General features: G+C 32.7%; 1 protein-coding gene across 1 annotated transcript in view; it reads left to right on the plus strand.

Annotated features, from left to right (window-relative positions):
* Positions 1 to 25,749, plus strand: part of LOC100376845 (ral GTPase-activating protein subunit alpha-1-like) — a 119,031-nt gene that overhangs the window by 2,601 nt on the left and 90,681 nt on the right. Inside the window, exons 2-7 of the mRNA XM_085493122.1 lie at positions 6,124 to 6,284; positions 16,543 to 16,600; positions 22,586 to 22,629; positions 23,890 to 24,082; positions 24,651 to 24,775; positions 25,126 to 25,264. Coding sequence (XP_085349248.1) covers positions 6,124 to 6,284; positions 16,543 to 16,600; positions 22,586 to 22,629; positions 23,890 to 24,082; positions 24,651 to 24,775; positions 25,126 to 25,264 — 720 coding nt within the window. The remainder of the gene's footprint in view (positions 1 to 6,123; positions 6,285 to 16,542; positions 16,601 to 22,585; positions 22,630 to 23,889; positions 24,083 to 24,650; positions 24,776 to 25,125; positions 25,265 to 25,749) is intronic.

Below are 25,749 nucleotides of genomic sequence, written 5' to 3' on the forward strand. Positions count from 1 at the left end.
AATGCGGTGTGTGAACGGTATGTGAATCCATATTTCTATGTGATCCATAGATGTATATGACTAAGAGTACACCTACAAAAGTAGAGAAAGTTTTGAAACATAAAATGTGGGGAAGTAATATTGGGGATATTTTTAGCTCCGCTGTCGACTTTGTCGAGCGAAGCTTATCATATGAGTGATTGACCGTCGTCCGTGTCAATGTTTTACTTTTTCGACTTTTTCTTGAAAATTATAAGCCTGAATGCTTTGATACTTGGTGTATATGTACCTTGGGTAAACCTCTTTTAGATTTGTTCATTTCATGATGATATCTTCAATTCTCTAATTTTGGTGAATATTTTTGGTAAAAAGTGATATTTTTGACTTCTTGTTAAAAACCGCATGTCCAATTGCTTTGTTATTACATATATAGGTACTACATGTGGACCTCTCTCAGATTTGTTCATTTTGTAATGATATATTTAGTTCTCTAATTTTGGTGAATATTTTTGTCATTTTTGGTAAAAAGTGATATTTTCGACTTCTTGTTGAAAACTGCAAGTCCAATTGCTTTGATATTACATATATAGATACTACTTGTGGACCTCTCTCAGATTTGTTCATTTTGTAATGATATCTTTAATTCTCTAATTTTGGTGAATATTTTTGTCATTTTTGGTAAAAAGTGATATTTTTGACTTCTTGTTGAAAACCGCAAGTCCAATTGCTTTGACATTACATATATAGGTACTACATGGGGTCCTCTCTCAGATTTGTTTATTTCATGATGATATCTTCAATTCTCTAATTTTGATGAATATTTTTGTAATTTTTGGTAAAAAGTGATACTTTCGACTTCTTGTTGAAAACCACAAGTCCAATTGCTTTGATTTTACATATATAGGTACTACATATGGACCTCTCTCAGATGTGTTCATTTCGTTGTGATATCTTCAATTATCTAATTTTAATGATAATTTTTGTCATTTTTGGTAAAAGTGATATTTTTGAATTCTTGTTAAAAACAGCAAGTCTACATATTGTTCATTTTCTAATGATATCTTCAGTTCTTTAATTGAAATGTGCATTGCTAACAGCGGAGCTATCTCAGCTGACAGGCTGCTTGTTACATCATCATATCAGTTTCTGCAAGGAATTTTCTATTATCTGTTTTACAGTGTACGATGATGTATGCATAAGTTGACAAAAATGTTAAATGATGTTTGGTTTAAGCTTTGTCATTGCATTGCCTACATAAAGGTACAAGACCTTAATTTCATTGCAAAACAAATTTTATGAAATGGACAGAACTGTGTTACATGCAAATACATTAATGCACTCGGTACATATGGATATCCTACTGGTAGTTACTATTGGCTGATTTGTAATAGCAATGTTCGGCACTGAATACACTACGTTAGATGCTTGTCCAGTGGGGGGGGGGGGCATAATATAGCATTTGCAGCAAAAGTATACATCAAATAGTCCTGCTGTATACTTGATCAAACAATTTCGGCCAGAAATCTATCCATGCATGAGAATGACTCTCTGTACTTATGATAAATTTTAATAGAATTCCTCAAAATTCCTCACCTGTGTGAAAATCCTCATGAAGTTGTATCCCTCCTCGCCTAGTGCTTGAGAATACACTAGTCATGTAGCTATATCCCTATACATTTGTATATCTGTATTTCTGAAATTGAGGTCGATATTTAGTTTTGATGACCTGAAGAGATAGTATTGAACAAGTTACTACTGGGATCAATATATTTTTTTTTCTGTGAGTCGTGTAAACTGTAATATTGACCCAACAGTGAAATAAGTATCTGTTTCATTGAACCAAGTAAAGCTCCGTATTCAACACCTTGACAGCTGCCAGGTCATGGTCATCTTGTTATTGTTTAAGTGTATTTCCATGCATGTTTTTTCCTGTCTTGAATTGATATAACTCTTTTTGATTTGTTTCTCTATGAATTCGCATACCCAGTTAATTTTCAAACACAAATTATTAAATGTATTCTTTTCATTCTGGATGTTTCAAAAAAGATTTAAAATTGTATTAATTTATGTAACAGTCTAACTTTTTAGGCATATTAACACAGAAAGCATGTTAACTATCATATCGTACTTCTCCATGGCCAAAGATCGCAGAACAACAAATCTGCGACAATTAAAACAAAAATTTCAGTTTTTTGTAACATAGACAATGCTACATGCACAGGTATGTGTAAGGAAATTTAATGCTTCTAAACAATGCATATATCGTTAGTTGGTAACATTTCCTCAGTAATATGGATACAGTGAAGCATCAAATCAAACATGAAGTGCCATGTTCATTGCACCCATATATAGTGATGCGTGAGTTCACATCTTTGATAACTGCTTGATCCCTGTCATAATTTTTGTGTGGATCTGATTGCATCTAAATTATGAATGTTTTGTTGTTATTTTTTGGTAGATTTGCAAACTTGTCAGCAAAGCTCTGTGCATCACCAGCCACTGTGCCATATAAGTGAACAACTCGCAAAACCTATCAATGCCAGATCAAATCATAGCGAATGTCAAAATGTATTCTTTCAATTTGCACACTTGAAAAAACAATTGTGTTTACTATGGTGAATTGACAGAGAATTTACTGTAGTCGTTCATTTCCATTACCCTCTTTAAGACATGCAAAGTAGAAACTCAAATCAAACGTTAATTCCCCGGAAGGTTCTAGAGCAGACAAATTTGAACTGTCAGGTGAAGAATTAATTTTAAAATGTTAACGAAGCATGTGCTGAAATAAGAAGTCAACCTCACCTTAAGCCAACCACAGTTTTCATGTCTCCCACATGACCTCATTCATACCAATCAGCATGATGATGTTGGACATGACTGAGGTGCGACAAAAGTGATTTAAATACTCGTAGAATATTGGTCCCATTATTAATGTTGTCTTGTTATTGTTGTAATTATTTATGTCAGTCACGCCAGTCGTTATTAATATGCAATCCAATATCTTCCTTGAATTGAGTTTCTACATGGTTTAGCTGTACTGTATTGTGATTATTAGGATGAGTCTGCTTTGGTGTAATGCTTATGTAAATCTATCAAAAGGTTTATAAATGATGCATTTACTTTTCATGGAATTTGCATACTCTATGCTGTACCTTTTTTTTTTTTACTCCCAGTGATAATTATGAAAGAAACAAACCCCAAGCATATATGTACATGTAGTATAATACTGTACATACATGTGTGTGTGTGTGTTCATTCTGTGTGTGTGTAAAACATACAAAATGTGAAATCTGTACAATCTGTTCTTTGAATGAAAAATACCCAGACAGATCGCAGATTATTTGTGTTCCCATTGTGTCATTTCGTCTCGCGTTTCCTGCACACAGTAGATCTTTTCATTTATACTTCACAGTAATTAAACGTATGTTTATATTCTTTGACATTTCGTAACATAATAAGAATGTCAATACTGCAGTGTCTTCCGTTATAGTCTAGTTTTCACGATACGTGCCTTAAAGCGTATGTTTTCACATGAATATGAAAGTTCACTCACTTATATATTCAACCTTTTGAAATAGCTGTTTCCTTCAATGTTTTAAGAATCTACAGCTGAATTGGATATCGTATACATGCAGTGTTGTTTGTTTCTTGACTCGATTGGAAAATCACTCTGTGCTTCACATTCATGTGATGAGTCCTCTGGGTAATGATTATTATATTTCTAATCTCAATCACAAGCATAGACTTCATGTTTTCCAAAACATAAAATGGTGATATTTCAAATTCTATTTGTTATCAGAGCAGCTTATTTAATGTTTGTTGTTCTAATAATAAAGCATTTAATTTTATGAAAATATTTAATACAGTATTATCATTAATGTATTTTTTTAATGTTGCTCGCTGAACCATGGACAGCTTACTAGTAAGGCATTGAGTATTGACTATTGTTTTTTAGTCCCCGTTCGGACGCAGTCCGAAAACGAGGACTTATGTTTTGACCTCCGTGTGTCTGTGCGTGTGTGCGTGTATGCGTCTGTGCGTGCGTCCGGACCTGTATCTTAGAAATGCCTGCACATCATTTTGTTTTATGATCTGATTCATTTTTGAGGCCATTTTTGTGCTAAAAAATCCTAAAAATCAAGCATTTCTCGGCTGTTTACAGATGGATTTTGTTCAAACTTGGTATATACATTAGACATTATGGGACCTTGATGCAAATAATTTTGTTTTTCAGATAAGATTCAAAATGGCCGACTGGCGGCCATTTTGTATTAATGAATGTGGTTCTCTGGCCATATCTATGACTTGCTTTCACTGATTATGTTCAAATTTTAAATATTTATTATACATCATGTCATAAATAGACAGATATATTGGTTTGACGATCCTATTAAAAATGGCCAAATGGTGGCCATTTTTGTGCTAAACAATCAAATATCAAGCATTTCTGGCATTTATGGATGGATTTCGTTCAAACTGTTAGACATTACAGGTTCCTGATGCACATCATTTATTTTTCAGATCGGATTCAAAATGGCTGTCTGGCGGCCATTTTGTTTTAATGAATGGGCTTCTAGACCCATATCTCCGACTTGTTTTGACTGATAATATTTAAAAATTTTAAATATTCATTATACATCATGTCATAGATAAACAGATATATTGGTTTGACTATCCTATTCAAAATGGTTGAATGGTAGTCATTTTTGTGCTAAAAATCATCAAATATCAAGCATTTATGGGTGGATTTCGTTCAAACTTGGTACAAACATTACACATTACGGGTTCCTGAGGCACGTCATTTTATTTTTCAGATTGGATTCAAAATGGCTGACTGGCGGCCATTTTGTTTTAATGATTGGGCTTCTAGAGCCATATCTCTTAAATGCTTTGACTGATTATATTTAAATTTTATATATTCGTTATACATCATGTTATATATATACATGTATTCAAAATGGCTGATTTTGAATGCTGTTCCAGAGCAATATCGCTCAATATGGACATGTACTTGTTTGACGATCAGATACAAATGTCAAACTATATATCTTAAATTTGATAACTAACGGGGATTGTGCCATGCATGGCTTGTTTGGTTTAAGTCATTGCATATTAATTACCTAAATTTGCATAATTATAAGCAGATTTTCTATTGATACCTCTTGGAACACAAATTTCACGTAGTTGCTCTGGAACAATTCACAAACCAGATTAGTTTTTGGTCAAAAGTCATGCATGTTAATTGTCTAATTTAAATAATAAATAATTATTCAATTATCAGCTATTCCACAAATATCTCAAGATTTACTACTCATAAAATCATGAATCTTAGTAAATCTACTTGTCCAAAGACCTGACTAGTTTTTGTTGAAATTCATGCATAATAAGTATATTATTAGCGTAATAGATAGGCATTTGTTAGATTTTTTCTCGTATATTTGAAGAATGTTGAAATTTGGTACATAGATATTAGGGATTAGTCCTAGTACATGTACCAAAGTAAAAGTCACTGACTGTTGATGATGTTTGTGGCTACCTAGGACTTCAAGTAAATGTCATTGTGACTCCCTAGGACCCACCTGAAATTCACTGTGAATCACTTTTAATGACAGATTGTTTACAGTATTTTACAAGTGTTTACACTGCTTTTTAGTGAAATATGGTGCATGTGATTTCCTGCAGTCCAAATCCAATTACATTTATATTAATTACATAATAAATATCAGAGTTCTAGTAAATCTGGGTATATTATATAAGAACTACTAGTACCTATGAAAATTCATAAGGGCTGATTAATTACCCAATTTGCATAACAATTACCCAATTTTTAGATGTATGTTTGAAATACGTACTCTTTGACATTTTTGTGGATATCGTATAGTCAGTTCTGCAGAGAAGTTTGAAAACATGATTATTTTTTTGTGTAAAATTTATACATGTTAATTTGCATAATTTAAAAAATTTGAATCCTGATTTTTGCAATTGTATCTCAAGCACTATTATGTTTTTTTTTACATGACTAAAATTAACTTAATTATTATATTATAATTTATAATATAATAATGAATTTTTTAAAGATTTATTTCATAAAAAGATCAGGAATTATTCTGCAAAGTTACTGAATTATTTATTTTTCTGTTTCAGATCACTATGATGCATCCGAGGCTAAGTCATTCTTTGAGCAATATTACTCGCACATATTTCAAATATTTTATGACAATTTCATCTCCGTTGAAAGCACACTGAAGCAAAAAGTACACAAAGCACAACGAGAAGAACTTGATGGGATTCTCTTCGTTTTTGAGGTGAGTCAAAGGGTGCTGCATATGTTGCTTTCTTGAACCCAGCTCTGATATCTTCAGTAAAGTTGGATAACATAGTGTTCTATCTTCAAACAACCAGACTGGGTTGAATTTAGTTAAATGATGGTAACACAGGTCATACTTCCTGGTAACACAGGTCACACATCCTGGTAACACAGGTCACACATCCAGAGAAAAAAAATGTACATGTAAGTTGAATAATAAATGAGAACTAATAACTGTCATATTTGTATAAAAAGCAATATTTTCTGGATTTTTTGACCTGCCCTGTCACAATGTCGAAATATGCATGCATATTTAACATCTACCTTGACAAGGCTTTAACATCTGAGAGCACCCAATTACAATGCCAGCATTTCTAACAGAAATTACTGTGAATTTTCTCGGTAATTGCCTTCACCTCAATTTCAAACATTGCTTTCAATATAAGAAACAATCTTGCATTTGAAAAGGGATTTAAAAATGCAATGTGCAAAACATCTGGCATTAAGCTTTGCAATTTTAATCATATACTGTATTTGCTCTGTGCTTATGTTTGTACATAGATTTTACCCTTTCTTGAGAGCCATTTTAGGGCTAAGTTATTAACATAAACCTAATTTAACTGAAATTAATTATTTTAGCAGAATCAGCTACAAGTTCTCCTAAATTAGTAAAAAATTATAGAATGAGATTGCAGTAGTTTTATAAAATATCATCATCTGGTTGTGATCTTGTTAATCTCGATTGCACAAAGAGGCTTCAACTGTCATTTTCCTGATGTTTCCTGCTCTTTGCACTTCTTGTACTTGAGGTTTAATGGACCAGTGATGTGAGCTTGCCTGCAGATAATAGATTTCTTGTATCTGCATGAATAAGTGCTCACTAAGTCTCCACAACTAACTCATCAACTACAAATAATAGGGCAACAGAAATTCATCTCAATTTGCTTTCCAAAGTATTGCGTTGTCAATGTCCTGCTGTGTATTGTTGCTATGGTGACTGTAACATCTAAGTGTTGTAATTTGTTCATAAATCGAAGGTTAGAATTTAATTAGTAATATCGCATTTGCCCTCTTTGAGGTACAATCTTCAGTACCTTTTAAGTGCAGCGGTTGTTGCTTCATATCTTTGTTCGATATGAGTCTCAAAGCGATATATACAACAGGGCATTTATATTTACGTAAACGTGTGACTCACAGTCTGAGACAACTATTGTATCGACCTGTTGCAAATGATTTTGTTTTGCCCATTGGCATAATATTATATTTTCGCTTTTAATTAATTTCTTGTGTTTTTGCTTACCGGTAATTCAAATTAATTTCTGTGCTTAAGTGAAGCCATCTTGACCGGACTAAGAATTCATGTTTGTATTTTGATCTTTATCTCAAATATTTGAAAATATGAAATGATGTGTTTAACTGAAATCCAGTCTTGAAGTTGAGTTTGGTCGATCATCATAGTCAAAAACAGATTTTAACATCAACAGATGAGCAGTCATTGTGCTACCTTTATGGTAGTTGAGAATGTGCATATCACAGCATCTGGTTTTTGACAGAATTTCTGGAAATAACATTTCAATAAAAAGTCTTATTTTTATGATAATATAAAAATTTCAAAAGTGAGAACCTGCATGCATATTGGAAAACAATTTGACTGATATTTTGCCTGGCATTTAGATATATTTTAAATATATTTTAATTATAAACAGTATTTAAAATTACAGAAGTAGTATCAGAATAATAATCAAGTGAGTTCTTTGAATTACCGGTACATGCGATGTATGTTAATTCTAGTTGATGTTTTAAGCTTCCTGAATGTGCAGAATGCATGTAATTATAGTTAGATCTTCAAACCATGTAAAATTCTAGAAACCATACAATTACAGTTTACTCAATTAATGTACATGCAATTGTGCTTTAGGGCTTTCCGCAGATGTCTTACAAGGGGCTTAATTCAGCTGTGTCTTTTAAAATGATGTGGTAAAGTGTCTTTGCCAAATATTTGAAGACAGGGAGTAGGAAAATGTATCATTAAAAAAATATCACTTCTTTTATCTATACCCCCTTCCCATAAAGTGGACTGTTATATTTGCCAATTACCTTCGCTGCCTATTTACACAATGGAATGCTCCTTCATAAATAATAATATTTACTCTGTAAACATCAGTGTATGTTGTCAATTTCCCCTTATACAATGTACATGTATATAGAGCCAATCTGTTTTCTCTTATGCTGTTTTAGTCAAGATTATTTTGAATTGTCTACATGATATACACTTGTCAAACAAGGTGTTTAATTGATTTCACATTAGACTGTGAATTATTTTGAATAATTGGCACATATAAATAATAAATATATATTTATTTCTACAATTTCTTATACTATGTACAAGATTGAACAACATTTTTCAGTTTATTTCAATTTTTTTAGGGCTATAAACTTGATTACCATGTGCTGAAATTGAATCAAATACATTTGTGTTTCAACATTCAGCCAATTATTGAAGTGAAAACAAAAGGATTATGAAAAATAATATGGCCGCTTCATAGCCTTTTGTCAATATTTTCTATTTCTTGTGAAAAAAGTCTTTTGCAACTACTTCATGGTAAACACATATAAATTGACCATACAAAATGTCTAACCTTAGTACCGTTATTATGAATATTGCAGTATACATTGTAAGAATGTAAATCATTTTGCAACAAAAATATTCGCTAATTTTAGGAGTCAGGAAAATATTCTGTCCTCGAGATTGCCCCTCAAAATTAAGAAATTTCAAAAAAACAAGAAATATAGCACTTGATTATGTAAATTTTCTACCTGCAATATTTTCTGCCTCCACTGTCACTATACAAAGGTCATCATTGCATATATTTTATGCAGCTATGATGAAATACAATAATCAGTTTCAGTTTCAGAAATCAGCGACCCCATTTTTCCTTTCCAACAAACAAATTATAAGATTTAATCTGATTTAGCAATACCGTATTTTCTCTATTAGATGTGCATTTCCCATTGAAGCACATGTAAAGCGTCAATAGCATTAATTGTATAATTTTATTTTGCCATTCACTACTACTGTAAAATCTGTATTAAAATGGTACAATGCAACAGAGCATCTACACATATGAGAAATGGTGAATTTTTGGTTCTCAATTGTTCAAAATACAGATTTTACGGTAATATGTGTGTGTGTGTACCTAATCCATCATATGGATAGTTTCATATTAAAAGCTTCTAAGGACAGGATTACATTCTTTACTTTCTGAATATCGATGACGTAAATTGAACTCCTTTCTACGTCATTCCCGGTCCCCTGACATTTTAGTGTGACACCACAAGTAGTGGCGTTTCTGCAGAATATTTTTAAGCTCCTACCCTTGATAAAAGTAGCATTTAATAACAACAAATCGGCCTAAATTTGGGGTTATTTTTCGTGCTGCGGTTGGTGATCGCTTAACATTTGTACATTCAGATCATGTGTGTATTGTTCTTTGAATATCATATACATTTGCTTTGCAGCACTTTATAGTCGAGCTGTACTCCTTAATGATAGAGCGCTTGTATATGTTGAAGAGTCTCACTATAGTGCTCTTGAATGAAATGTACATGCAACTTTTATAAGATTGTCTCATGCAGTATATGTACACTAATGGAGTTTCTCAGCTGAACAATTTGGGTTTGTAAGACTTATGATGGCTGCGACAGTTAATCAGCAATTTTGTTAGCTTTTAAATTTCTGTGCCAACAACTGTGGGGCGGAAATAATTGCAATTGTCTGTGTTTTGTGCACTGTAGATCAGTCGTTTTTACCTGTATGATATACAATATAAATATTTTCTACTTGAATGTCTATAATGTACTAATGACACAACTTGTATTGTATAAACCTGACCAAATATTTTCACAAAATCACTATATCTGCTTTTAATAACATGTGCATGATGCCTGAATCGTCATCGCGTGACGCATGATGGCAGATCAAAAATGTAAACAGATTTTTTTTTTGTCTATGAGATGGTTGTCTAGCACTTCTGGGACTTCATACTGTTTAAAAACTGAGGGCTGTGGAAAATATAATGATATTGGTATGCACAGAACTAGTATTCAATTGCTAGAGAAAAATTTTTTTAATACGCTTGGCATTGCTGCTGACCAACCACCTATGCTAACCAAGGTCAATCCTATTCAAATTCTGGTTTGGTGCATGTTTCGAGCTGCATCCAATCAAAATTATCAATTTTACGGAGGTCAAACATCTCCCAAGTTTTCATGAAAGTATGTTTACATTGAGTTTGTGAAAATGTGTGTTTCGGACAATGTTTAAAAAACAAGCAAAATCAATATAAAGAATAAACGAAAAACATAATTTGCATTAAAATAGTGATGTATTTATTTTTTTGCTTTTTATTTATTTTAATTAAACTTTAGATCATAAATATTTCTGCTCAGATTGATATCAAACCCAGCTGGCAGTCACTCAAATCTTTTGATGTCATATAACCAAAATAAAATGTCATAGTGTTATGTCTGATTAAGACAAGAGACGCCATATAATGCATACATGTATATTATTGAAGCTTTTAGATTGCCGATAGACTTTTATGCAAATTAGAAATCTGACTTTGAAATAGTGGTTATGTCTTTTTGCAAGCATGTACAAATGGAAGTATATATCCTTGGTAATGTTTAGCCTCTGGCATGTAAACATCTGTACTACCGGTATGTTTGGAGTTATCATTATTTTGTTCTATGAGAACATTGACTTCCAATGTTTTGATTATGTTGTATATACATGTAGATGTTTTTGAAAACTGTCTAAAAGTTCTAGTATTTCCTATAATTTTGGCAAATGAGGCGGAGGGTGATGATAATTCTATGTCCGCCAATGTAATCTCTGTGATGGCCTGTTGTCTGGTGGAATCTGTCCTTATTTACTTTGTTGTTCAACTGTTCGCTTGGAATTTATTTTTGCTGAACGAATGATTCAAAAAGTCTTTTCAGCAAAAATTTATTCCAGCTAAAGTAAAGTATTTCACAGTACTCTAATTTCTGTACACCCAATGTATTTATGCTAATTGTAAACTGGCCACACTTGTATTCATACGCAGGGTGTAAACCGGCATTGTATTAGCTACACACCAATAATATAAACCACATCTGTAAATCAGCTCTTCACCTTTTATGTTGATAAAGATCTAGGTAATTACGGTCATACATATAACAAAAATTATAGTAACATACACATTTGCATAATTGTGTCGCAAAATATTGGCAGGAAATATTATGGGGTTCAAAGGGGTTAACTAGTGTGAACGTGTGAGATTACCCTTATCTATGTGTGTCTGCAACTATTAAACATATACCGGATTAAAGGATTTACCATATCATGACAGATGACTACTGTAAAATATGTATTAGAAGCCGCGGCTTCTGTTAAAATGGTACGATGCAACATAAATGATGCGGCTTCTATTAGAGCATCTACACATATGAGAAATGATGAATTTTTGGTTCTCAATTGTACAAAAAGATTGGGTGTGACTTCTATTAGGGATGCGGCTTCTAATACAGATTTTACGATAGTTGTTATCTACCTTGTTACTCATATCGGCTCCTTGGAAACTGAAATCTGATATTCATGATATTGACATGCAATATGGGCCACAACAATTTATTGAGGTATGATGAGTTTTTCGGTCACTTGTCCATAATAATTAAACCCCTGTGTTGAGGCAAATAGCGCTTCTTATGTCAGGACCCTTAGCACATGCTTTAAGGAAGTGTGCGCGAATACTTAGCTTTGGCGAAATTGCCCAAAATGCCAATAATTCGTGGGGAAAAAATTGGACTGAGGGCTGACTGATGAGACTTTTTAATACTTCTGGTCATTCTGCAATCTTGCATAAAACTAATTATGTCCCTGGTTACAATACAGAGTAAGAGTACTGAAGATTTGTATATTCCTAACAAGTTTGGGTGTTCCTTAGCCCTTGCTAACTGTTGTTATACATATGCAAACATATGAGATTAGCGGCAGTCGTCGTGCTGCGCATGTGCGACATTTGTCTTGCACTAATTTGACTTGCACTGATTACCGCCAGTGACTCCTTTGACACCTTCCAATCACCTAAAAAATACCTAATTAAAACTTGGTAGTGTCTCAGTTTGTACTTGTTGATCTGCGCAACAGTCAAAGTCGCCATCTTTGTTTATATTTATATGAGATCCATATATCTTGTGCATGTGTGACGTGATGACCACCGCCCTTTAAATCCAGGCCGTAGCCCGTAGTTGGTGTAGCCTGAACACGACTATTTATGTTTTTCTTCTACCCTGAACATTTATGCACAGTATAACTCTTATGACTCATAGGAGTGTTTTCTCCATAAATCCATATTTTTATACCGGTATGTTGTCTTCAGCTGTATTGTATGGTATGGTATGTTTACACTGATTAAACAGCAGCAACATTTGTGAAATGTTACATATACCTGGAACTTTGATCTGAATTTTTGAGTACCAGTATAACATGCTATTAGTTGGACATTGTGTAACTATCGGGCGAGAGTTCTGAAAAACCACTTAATTTTTGCTGCTAGAAATGTGCGAGATTTGATGTTGTAGGAGCCAAGAGAAATTACATTTTTTGTACTACTACATTTAAATTACGCAAACAATTTTGGTTTGTGTTATAACATTTTGATGTTAAATTCGTTAATACAAAATCATGCAGCGTTTCTGGTTTGCAACATGAAAATTAAAGCATAATAATTTATAAAAAGAGGACCTCATAAGAAGATCTCAATGTGTCATCTGCGCGTCTCAGCGTAGTGCGATCAGCTTGTACACGATCCAGAGCTACGGCATACAGTACTATGTTATTTACTGTTATAAAAATAGGCGGCTTAAAACGCCTAATACATGCTGATATATGGTATAGCGAACTCCCCACAGTGACGTACATGTATTGGATTCACAGTTGATTCTACTCTTTAATAATGTTCTCACCAGTGACTTGCACGTTATCTTGCATAGATCAACTTCGCAACCAATATTGCACTACGAGTTGCTCATTGTGTTGTTATAATAATCTTTACTATTTTATATGAATTCACATAACATTGACAAGCAGCTGTGGTACCTTTTGATTTCTTATTAATAAAAAATGTTTTATCACAATAATTCAATTAGATAGGTATAGATTAATATTTGACAAAATAATCTGGATTTGAGTTCATAAATGCCGTATTCAGTCAATATTGATTTATACATTATCTTAATAATCTGTTTAAGTTGAAGCCGCGTACACTCGCATTGATAGCGTCTACACTTATAGACAGCCTAATAATTTTTTTTTCCAATATTATTATTTAATTGCTTCTTTACATATCAGTTGGTTTGTGACAGATCATCTCAGATTTGTCTCTACATCAGTGGGTTTCGCACAGTTGTAGTCACATGCTATCTGATTAGTTTTGCATTTTTAATAAAAATCAATCTTTGCTTTAAAGTGCACTTTTTAGCTCCGCTGTCGACTTTGTCGAGCGGAGCTTATCATATGAGTGATTGTCCGTCGTAGTCGTCTGTCGTCCGTCGTCCTTGTCAATGTTTTACTTTTTCGACTTCTTCTTGAAAACTACAAGCCTGAATGCTTTGATACTTGGTGTATATGTACCTTGGGTAGACCTCTCTTAGGTTTGTTCATTTCATGTTGATATCTTCAATTCTCTAATTTTGGTGAATATTTTTGTCATTTTTGGTAAAAAGTGATATTTTCGACTTCTTGTTAAAAACCGCAAGTGCAATTGCTTTGATATTACATATATAGGTACTACATGTGGACCTCTCTCAGATTTGTTCATTTTGTAATGATATCTTTAATTCTCTAATTTTGGTGAATATTTTTGTCATTTTTGGTAAAAAGTGATATTTTCGACTTCTTGTTAAAAACCGCAAGTCCAATTGCTTTGATACTACATATATAGGTACTACATGTGGACCTCTCTCAGATTTGTTCATTTCGTGATGATATCTTCAATTCTCTAATTTTGGTGAATATTTTTGTAATTTTTGGTAAAAAGTGATATTTTTGACTTCTTGTTAAAAACCGAAAGTTCAATTGCTTTGATATTACATATATAGATACTACATGTAGACCTTTCTCAGATTTGTTCATTTTGTGATGATATCTTCAGTTCTCTAATTTTGGTGAATATTTTTGTCATTTTTGGTAAAAAGTGATATTTTCGACTTCTTGTTGAAAACTGTAAGTCCGATTGCTTTGATATTACATATATAGGTACTACATGTGGACCTCTCTCAGATTTGTTTGTTTTGTGATGATATCTTCAATTCTCTATTTATTTTGGTGAATATTTTTGTAATTTTTGGTAAAAAGTGATATTTTCGACTTCTTGTTAAAAACTGTAAGTCCGATTGCTTTGATACTATTCATATTGTTCATTTTCTAATGATGTCTTCAGTTCTTTAATTGAAATGTGCATTGCTAACAGCGGAGCTACTAGTATCTCAGCCGATAGGCTGCTTGTTATCAAATTTGAAACGTTCATTGATATACACGTAGTACACTTTGAATACTACATGTATCATCTTTTTAGACAAATTTTAATGCAAGATTTTGCACATTTTTACTTCTTCTTTCCTACTGTAGAACACGTTGAAATAGCTGCATGCAATTTTAGTGGATTTGATTCTTGGCATGAATTAACAGAATCTTAATTTAGCTAAAGTGAGAATATACTTACTGTTAAATTAGCTACATCTTGAATTAGCGAAATTACAGATTAGCTAAATTAGCTAAAATAACATGCTAGCTAAAAAGAAATGTTTTACAGTATTTTATAATTTAAAAAAATGGCAGTGAAAAAAGTGAAATAATCTGTTCATAGGGTTAAGCCTAGGCTCATTTGCCCAAGCATTGTGTAGCTCAATTGATGAATGTAGAATTTCATTCGATGTTGTGAGAGTGGACTTTTCTCCGCTAATAGTCTGAGAAAGCAGGTAGCATGTTGCGTTAATGTGATGAACTGGTGATATTTACACGCCATGTTCTTCAGGTATAGCATATACAGTGGGATAGTATCTGTCTACTAATTAAATTATTGAGCATGTTAACAGGTTTTACAGATCACTTGTATTGTATATCAATGTGAACACAATCTTATTCTATCTACGTTGAATGTCTCTTAATCTTATAATAGGTCGCCTTGTTTTTTTCTTCTTCAGGCATTAAATCCAACACTGTTAGTTTTTTTCTTTTCACTGCAAAAGTTTTTCATTCATTTTTTTTAATGTTATTCGTGAGTTACACTTTTCGACTGTGAATATCTCCCTGCTCATAAGCTACTTTCTTTATTGAAGCATCAGTTTGTTTGTTTTTAACATGATCTGATTGCTAACTTTACGTATCCAAATTACAAAATGTTGTAATCAGGTTAGCATTTTACTGCTCTCCTTGACTTGCTTAAAAGTCTCATTGTTTATTCAAAAATAAAAAAAAAAAGAAGATGAAAATAAAAAAATACTGCAGTGTTAGAGAGAAAAAAACAAATGACAAATTTTGCTGTTGGTTGTTATATGTGTAAATACTGACCTATCAATAACATTGCTACATGTACGTAATTATTGACGTTCAGCGTGAAATATCGATAACTGATATTTCACGATAAATGTTACGATATGCACGCTAAATGTCATCAGTCTGTGTGTGCTCAAACAGTATGCGGAGAAAACCAAATCATTTTATCGCTGCGATATGAAAGTTTTAGAATTGATAACAATAATTACAAGCATGGTGCAATGTATTGTCATGACTTATAACTTCTAACAATGACAACTGAAAGTTTACCTAATATGTCTAAAAAGGGTGAAACCGGTAAAACCATCGATGGGCATCACTGCAAATGTGCATCCACTGACGCGTGCTTAGATGTCATGCCTAATTAGCATAATTGAACTATCCTGTGCTTCGTAGGCATAGTTCGTGTTTTCTTTGTTGTTATGACACTCAATATAGCTCAAGTGATAATTTTTAAAAAGGTTTTCATAACATCATAGGCTGTATGTATCTACTTTCCTTTAGTTTATGGATACTCCAGTTCACTCTATAAACATATGATATCATATGATACCCCTGTTACATGTATGTGCATAGTAAAACCCCAATACGTACATGTAACAATGAATAACGATTCCAATATCATTAATAAATATAGTATGTTTTGTTTTGTTTCCAGAAAATTTTACTTTTTTTACCCGATTACATTCATGAGAGATGGCAATTTCACTGCATAGGTAAGTACTGATCACTGACGTCACACTTGTCAGCTTCTCCATGGACGTTTATCAGGCATTCACAAGCCTGTGGAAAGCACTGTGAAACGTGGTTAATTTAATTACTTGGCTGTTCGATAACAGTGTACATTTAAATTAAAGTATGGACACGGATATTTGTTTACATTGTTGTACAGTACCTTGTTGCCCCACAGTTGAGTATTCTGTCTGGCTTTTATTTAGTTTGACATTCGTGCATGTAATTTTGAATTACAGTCGTATCAATTAGTTATGTATCAAAAAAATGTTAGTTCTAGGTCTCATCTGTGTTCGTTTTTTACCTGACAGCATCCAATGTATGGATTTACGTTCTAGGCATCTGTCAGCAGATTTAATCGGTGATTTGTTTTTATAAATATTCTTCTTGACCTCAAATGTCACACATCCTGGCACTTTGCTGTTACAGCAATAATTTCCAATATTGTATCTTTTTTTTTGCCGTGTTGAACTTCTATTGTAACTGCTTTTTGGGAAAAAATAATTGAGAAATTGAATTTGTTTGCTTAGACTCAGTATTAAAGTACATGTACCAGGGTCAGGCCATAGGGCCAATTTTATTTTATTTTTTTCATAAACTGAAATACGTCTTTAATTTGTTTGTTATTACACTGCTTGTTTCTGACAATTGAATTCACTCATGGTGGACTGTCAGCTCTGTGCTACTCTAAATTTCTGTAGTAAAGACCTGACTTGATACCACATGTATCACCACCTAGATTAACCTCTGTGATTCTGCCAAGGGTAGTGTCGTCTAGATTCTGCAATACCTGACCGAAGAATCATACAATCAAACATAGGACATACAACCTAAAAATACGGCAAAGATAAATATTATTTAGATATCTCCAAAACAATTGGATTTATTGCCAGAAATCCAACCAGACTTGATAGAACAATTTTGGATTAAATATGAATTAAAAAGAGCAAGTTACTCATGACTCTACAGTTTTACTGGGAATTGATCTGTATTACTTATTAAGTGTCTCTTAGACAATAAACTTCATAGTATTCGTTGCTATTTTTTAGAAACAATTTAATAGTTTATTCATGGAAAACTCATCTAAATAAATACTGTTCTTCCAACATCATACCGAAAATAGAAGGATATTAAATATCTTTATCCTTACCCCACTCACTGTGGGGATTGAGTGTTATTTCCTTTACTCAGGCGTAGCTTCTTTATAAAATTTGTCATCTGGCATAAGATTAGTCTATAATAATAATAATAATAACTTTATTTAATTAAGCGCAACAATTCCAACATATGAAGATCAAAGGCGCTGATACAATAAACAATCAGTCAAATATTAAAAGCACATTTAAATAAGTGCGTTTTCAGTCTGGATTTAAAAATGTCTACTGAAGGACTAGAACGAACAGACAGAGGTAATTCATTAAAAAGTTTAGGACCTAAATTTTCAAAAGCACGGTCTTTGTATAACACCTTGGACTTTTTACTACACACCTGACGAGTTTTAATAAGAAACTTTGATTCAGATCTTAAACTACGACTAGGTACATAAAATTCGATTAATTCACATAGATAATTTGGGGCAAAACCATACAAAGATTTATACACTAGTAAAAGTAATTTGAAATTGATTCTTTGTACAACTGGTAACCAATGAAGTTTAATAAAAATGTCTGTAATGTGGTCATATTTTCGAGCACGAGTGACAAGGCGGGCTGCTGCATTTTGTACACGAATAAGAGGTTTTATCTTAGTTACAGGGAGACCAGACAATAATGAATTACAGCTGTCTAAGCGAGAAGATATGAATGCATGTACCAACTTTTCAGTATCAGATTGGGATAATGATTTACGAATACGATTAATATTTCTTAGATGGGAATATCCAGATCTACAAATAGTAGAAATGTGTGTTTCCATAGATAGCTGCGAATCAAACAAGACACCTAAGTTTCTAGCACTTGACGAAGCACTAACCAATTCTTCACCAATTGCGATACTAGACAAAGGACACGAGTCTTGTGAGAATCTCCGAGACGACATGCACACAAATTCAGTTTTCGACACATTCAAAAGTAGGAAATTACAAGACATCCAATCGCTAACGTCTTGAATACATGTCTGAAGTATCACCCGGGCGCGAATTTGATCATCTTCAGAAACCGATAAATAAATCTGTGTGTCATCGGCGTAAAAATGATATTTTACGCCGTGACGTCGCAATAACTCGCCCAATGGACGCATGTACATTGAGAACAATAATGGCCCTAAGACGGAGCCCTGTGGAACACCGGTTTCTAATATAGACGTCATATCAGAAAATCAATGTGATATTGAAGTTTGTTACCAAGGAAACTTGGTTGCTGAGCAACCACAGTCATGGTCACTTTCACGAGTCCTAGACTTCTCTAATATATGTTTCAAATTTGATGTGCTATCCACGTATTCTTATAAACAGTATTTGACAAAGCCATAACCTCAGGGTGATGTCTTGGATCGAGGTTTACATGCAGACCAAAGGTCACCTTTTTTTTTTACTTCACCTGCATTTAGAGCCAAGAATTAGAACATTACAAAGCACCTCATCTCGCCAAATATTTTTTTTTCAATCCTAATTTTATGGTGTTAAATTTTGGGAGTAAAGTAGTTGCCTGGTAGGTGCTTTTGGATTCTCAATCTTTCAGATATGGTACAATTTCTGTGAATAAATCCAATGATTTTTAGATATCTATTATCTCTTGTATATTCAATTTGTATGTGTATTTTTTTTTTAGTTTTATAAAATGTATCTTTCATGACTGAGTGCTAAGTGTACTTCACTACAAAAGGTGAAGTTCGAGACGTGTACCTTTATAATGTGAGTCAACATATTCTGATGAAACAACTCTTGACTGCATCTTTGGATAGATGTTCTTGCTATGAAATGACATTTAACTTCAGGGCGTGTACATATCTAATAGAGGATATTACACAGGTCATGGCATTTGTGGTTTGCAGAGCTTACCTACATGTATGACTATAGTACTGTATTGTTTCTGAGTTTACTAATACCGTACTTGTCCAACTTAGCATCTGCGATACTCAGGTCCAGAATTTGTGCGTTTTTTTTTTTTTAGGGAAGTGGGTGCTTAGTAGCCGAGCACCCACCTTGAAAAATTAGGCAAATGATAATTTGCGTTTGCCATGTGCCAGATTAATGAGAATAGTACGGTACGTCTGTTTTTGGTGAAATTAAAATTGTGAAATGAGGTGCATCATCATTGATTTCCTCAACACTTTTACAATGACGAAATATAATATAACAAAATATGTTTATAAATATGTTTTAGTACAATATTATTTTCACACCATCACAATTTACTATGTATATTATTAGGGTGTGTGTGAGAAAACAATATCAAGATTTTTATCATTATCTTCATTGTACAATGTGTTCAATTTTACACAAATGCTCAATGCAAAGCAATTTCTTCTGTCATAATATTTTCTCCCATGATTTGACCTACCACAATTTCCATTGACCTGGTAGGTCAAGTCTGTTATTAACCAATCAGAATGCAGTGTTGTACCAACGCAATTCTATGGAAATTCCCAAAGACCTTCTTGTAACGCGATGCGAAAGTGAATTATTGATGTCTAAGGCAAAAAAAAAAAAAATGGCATGATTTAAATAAAAAAAGACTTTTTTTAAAGGGTAAATTGAATATGGGATGAAGTATCGTCTTTCATGGTTGTTAACAGATTGTTGTCGAAGCGTAGTTTATGCACGGTTACTGTAGTCTACACATTCAAACGATATTCAAGGCAGTTGCTGTATAAATTTCATTAACGGTATTTGGAAAAGTCAAACAATGTTCAAATAGTACAATTTAGAGCATTTTGGAGTTGATGGCGTGACCATGAAAATACCAGTAGAAATGCCCCAAAAGTTGGGGGTGGGGGGTAGTTGAGCATGGGTACAGTACTACCATTTCATGTTTTGCGTTTCGTACACATCAAATGAATTACACACGAACTGGTAATAATTCAAATATACACGTATCTGAAATATCAAATGTTTCAAACAGAGGATTGGACAAAATTCATATTTATAATGAAAGACTCTGTCCAAGTAGTCATGAGACCTTGCTTTTGGCTTTCATATTAATATTCCTTACATTCAGCATCCTACTTTGTTGTATTGCCTTTTGTTTACAGTTCCTGGTGAAGCCTCAGTTAGTATTATAAAGGCGAAACATAGTATTAAAAGTTAACGATCCTTTGAAAGAGACAACTGCCTATAGTAGTGTGAACTTTTTATTCACGGCTTCCTTCAGTATTTCAAATATATCCAATACTGTAAAATACTTTATTTTCGTTTGGATTTAGTTTTCGCTATTTTTGCTGAAGGAATGATTCAGTGAAAATACAATCCAGTGAATATACCTTTTTTTCCTACATTTTACATTCAACTCATCAGAAATCAGTGAAAATAAATTCCATACAAAACACCCAAAAAGTTTTTAATTCCAGCATTTCACATTATAATAATTTTTTTTAGTATAATACAGGTATTGAATATTCATGCAAAGCATTACCATGAAGTTATTATTAAAATTGTTGACTAAATTTCTCTGTTTCTTTGTTTGCTAAAATGTGAATATATCGTCAATATTGATGCCTATATCCAATGAAATCCACTGTAATATATTAATCTATATGTACATTGCATGTAACACTTTCCACACCATAATCTCAAGACCGCTGTATTTAGACTATTATGTATTCACTTTTATGATGCTATTTTCAAATCAGGATACCGAGTAATATAGAATTTCACTTTTTCAGCAGCACAATTCGTGTGCATTTTTCCCCTATTTTTATGCAATTTTTCACTTTTTTTCTTCATAATTTTAGCCTACAAATGTGGGTTTTATTTTGTGGATGTTGGCAAAAGTTGATTTTGATACTCTAAGGGTTAAACAGTTTTTTAATGTTAACATATAAATATGTATCTTGTAATACTGCACTTGCGTCTTTGGTCAGAAATCTTCACTGAATTGATAATTATGCATCTTCAAGGTTGTAGATTGTGATTTCTGTACATTATTTCGCAATGCCATGAGCCATATCAATACCATTACGCATGATGGCTGTTATGTTTATACCATGCTCTATGTCATTAATTTATGATTGTAGTAAATTGAATTTTTTTTTTTTCTTCAAAATTTGCTGAATGAATAAAGAATTAGTAAAAATTTCATAGTGAGATTTATAGTGAATATTTGATGTTTCGAAGGGTTATGTTATCAAATTTACTAAATTCAAGAAGGACTGAGTGGTAGATATAATGATGCTTAAATCCAATGATATTAAGAATGTTCAAGTTCAATTAAAGATTATACATGTCATGTTCATTATGCTTTTATTATAATGGGTTCATGCTATCAGGATAATTGCAAAAAAACTATGTGCAGTAACATATTCAGTAGTGAGAAATTTGAATTGGACACAAACTGCCTTAAGGCACGTTGAATTGAGAGTACATACCTCATCAATTTCTGAACAATCAACAATTCCCTTCTAAGGGATGCATGTTATTGCACGTTTTAGTTTAATATTAAAAAAACACTGCTTTGATGGTTTCAATAAGTTGTAAAATAACAGAGACTATTGAAAATTTAAGAATCAACATATGTAAAGTCTTATCAGATTCAAGAACAACTGTTGCCTTGGTAACCACTTGTCAATATTTTCTAATAAGTCCAACCACACCCCAAGGTTCTGTTCTTGTGTAATAATTTTTACCCTTTTGATAAAAAAAAAAAGATTTTGTGTCAGGGTTTTTGACAAGGCTATTGTTACATCATATGTAAATGTTTCTACAGTTTTTTTTCCCACCATTATTTAAAAACAATAAACCTACAATCAAGAATATTTAGCTTTGTATTTCTTAGCCTGTAGCTGGATATAAATTATTTTATTTGTTGTTTTAGGTCGCTTAATGAAAAAGCTGTTGCATCCTGGGAATGCTTTGAAGGTGAGTTGCATGTATTTAAAAAAAAAAGAAGAAAAAAACTCTACATGGCTTGTAATTCTGCGTTAAAATCAATAATATTTTCTCGTCTACAATTCAATTCTATATAAAAATAATTATCTGTACTGTGCTTTGTACGTCTCTTGTATATTTTTATTGTGTTTTGTATTTCACTGCTCACTTGGGTGTGGCAATTAAAGGGTGGTGGTTGTCGTTCCAGGCATGCTCGAAATATGGGTTTTATATAAACAAAGATGACGATTTTGACTGTCATGCATACCAACTAGTACTGTAAAATCTGTATTAGAAGCCCCAACTTCTATTAAAATGGTACAATGCAACAGAGGGGATGAGAAATGATCAATTTTTGGTTTTCAATTCTTCAAAAAGAATGTGTGCGACTTCTATAAGGGATGCGGCTTCTAATACACATATTACGGTACAAACTGAGAGGTTACCAAGCTTTAATTAGGTATTCTTGTTGGGGATTTGGAAGGTATCAAATGAGTCGCTGGCAACAATTAGTGCAAGTGGCACCAACTGCAAAACTCGTACTCGCGATTTCATTAGAAAAGCTCATTGTTGCACATGCACGTCCAGACAACTATCGCCTTTTAATATTAAGGTCTCTGAATTCACCACAGAAAAAACAATGTGTTCGAATTGGCAGGTGTCAAAATACTATGACTACAACCGACGTGTAGATGAGCTGAGATTCTGCCATCAAATATATGACTATGTAGAATACACTATACAACACTATTGTTCTTGTCATTGTACTTTTACTCATCTAATGTAAAACTTTCCAAACTGCTTATTACTAGTATATAACTAAGCTGTTTTTCATAATCACTCTGATTCTTTAGTGCTAATGTTTTGAATTATAAAGAGACCACAGAGTTCATATACAGATTGGTCAATGCAATGGATACCTATAAATTGACCGATGCATTGAATGGCTGTAGATCTACCAATGCAAATATGCAAATAAAGCATACTGTGAAATACTTTATTTTAGCTGGAATTAATTAATAGGCTTTTTGGGCGTTTTGTATGGAATTTATTTTCACTGATTTTTTGACAAGTTGAATGTAAAAGATAGGATAGGATTTTATTTTCACTGATTCATTCCTTTAGCGAAAATAGCGAAAAATTAATTCCAAGCGAAAATAAAGTAATCCACAGTAATTCAATTGAACATTAGTACATGTACAATCATTCTGGTATATTAAATTAATTGATGTTTTTGTATTTCTTCGCCAGCTTCGCAGGGAAGGTATTCGTCTCTTTCTGCTCTGGTTTCAAGCGTTACAAGAACATGCCGATGATGAATGCTATTTAATCTATGCAACCTTGATACCTGGATTTCCGCTTCCAAGCAGTGCCTCTACCATTCATACCCTGGATAGTTTAATCAACAACTCTGCAAGACCGCCCTCTAGTGTCTTTCTAGATTGTAAGTGAAAAGAGACTCTGGATTCAACCATTATTTTGATGTTGGAGGGGAGGTTTTTGCTCAGAGGGGTTATAGAAATACATGAGACTTCAGACACAGAAAATAATGCAACGGCAGCATTTTAGGGTGAAATATAGATTGATTTTTTGTTTGTTTTAAGTTTAGAGTAAAACTGACTTTAGATTTCTGTGATCTGCATGACATTTCTTGGGTGATTTTAGATGAATTGATTTGTTTCATATTTTTTCACAAATGTATGTACTGTAAAATACTATATTTTTGCTTGGAATTAATTTTCGCTAAAGGAATGATTTAGTGAAAATAAAATCCAGCGAATATACCTTTTTTTCTATATTTTACATTCAACTCAAAATAAATGCTGTACCCAAAAAGTATTTTCATCGAAAATTAATTCCAGATAAAATAAAGTATTTTACAGTATCCAATGTATCGAATAAACAGCATATAAAATACTGTAAATGTGTTTGTTAAAATGAAATTTGAACATGTGTTGTGTGATGACTGTAAAATTTTACTTGTGACTTTCATCTTTGCTTTGTTTCCATAGTTACTGCAACAGCTGTCACTCCTGTAGAAATCACACCTCTCATAGCTCTTCAGGCTGGTGAAAAACAACCAGAAAATATTACAAAGTTTTTATTAGAATCTGTCCTTCACTTCAGTGTCTCCCAGGTAAGTATTTATAGCATAGTAATAACTGTGACATCATTACTTCATGTACCGTTTCATTTTTTTCATCACATATTGGATCATCTCACGACGACAACTTGAATGTGCATACTGCTTACTGCTTGGATTGCTTGTGAGATTTTGTGATATGGTTTGATTTCCCAAAAAGAATTTATTTGTGAATTTTCTGTGGACAATTAAAATTAGATTATTTGTGCAGTACTTATCAAATTAAATTTTTAATTTTTTTTTAAATATTTACTATTTTGGCATGATGTTAAATTAAATACATATTTATAGCAGCCATTATTAACATGATTGTTAGCTGAAATAATTTTCCTCACTTTTTGCAGATCACCAAAATGGACTGGCGGGATAGTGAAAGAAAGGAGAGAAGTTTTATCTTTTTATTTGAAAATTTTAAGAAATATTACCTGCCACATGTATTTCCTGAGTTCTCCTGGAAAACTAGTCTGTTTGATCCTGTTTTAGGTAATTGCACCTACGAGTTCTCCTTGGTTGCTAGAGGAGGAAATGCATTTGTAAAGTCGTTCAGTGTAATTGTAGCATTTGAGGCACTTAGCTTTAATTTGTAAGACTCTCTCAGGTTTTTTACTAATCTTGAGTTGAAAAGCATAGCAATCATAAATACAGTTACAGGCTCAACCTCAACCCTTTAAAAGCGAAAGTCAACTTAAGTCAAAAAAGGTGCACAATTTTTTTTTTTTTTTTTTTTTGAGCGTGAACTGTACTCTGTGGTGATTTTGTTCCAAATTTAACTAAGCAATTGTTGAAAATATTTAAAAATTTGCAAAAATATGTAAAAATTTGCAAAAGGTTGCACCAAAATTTTAGCGAGAACAAATTATAGCGTTAAAGCAGTTAAAAATTACTGTATGTGGAGTCCAAATTACCTTCTTTGTAATCAATTTAACAAACAGATCGGCTAATCTATGTTTGTGTGTATCTTTTTCCTC

The sequence above is a fragment of the Saccoglossus kowalevskii genome, chromosome 2, assembly GCF_978046115.1.
Source record: "Saccoglossus kowalevskii chromosome 2, keSacKowa6.1, whole genome shotgun sequence".
In the NCBI taxonomy this organism is placed as follows: Eukaryota; Metazoa; Hemichordata; class Enteropneusta; family Harrimaniidae; genus Saccoglossus; species Saccoglossus kowalevskii.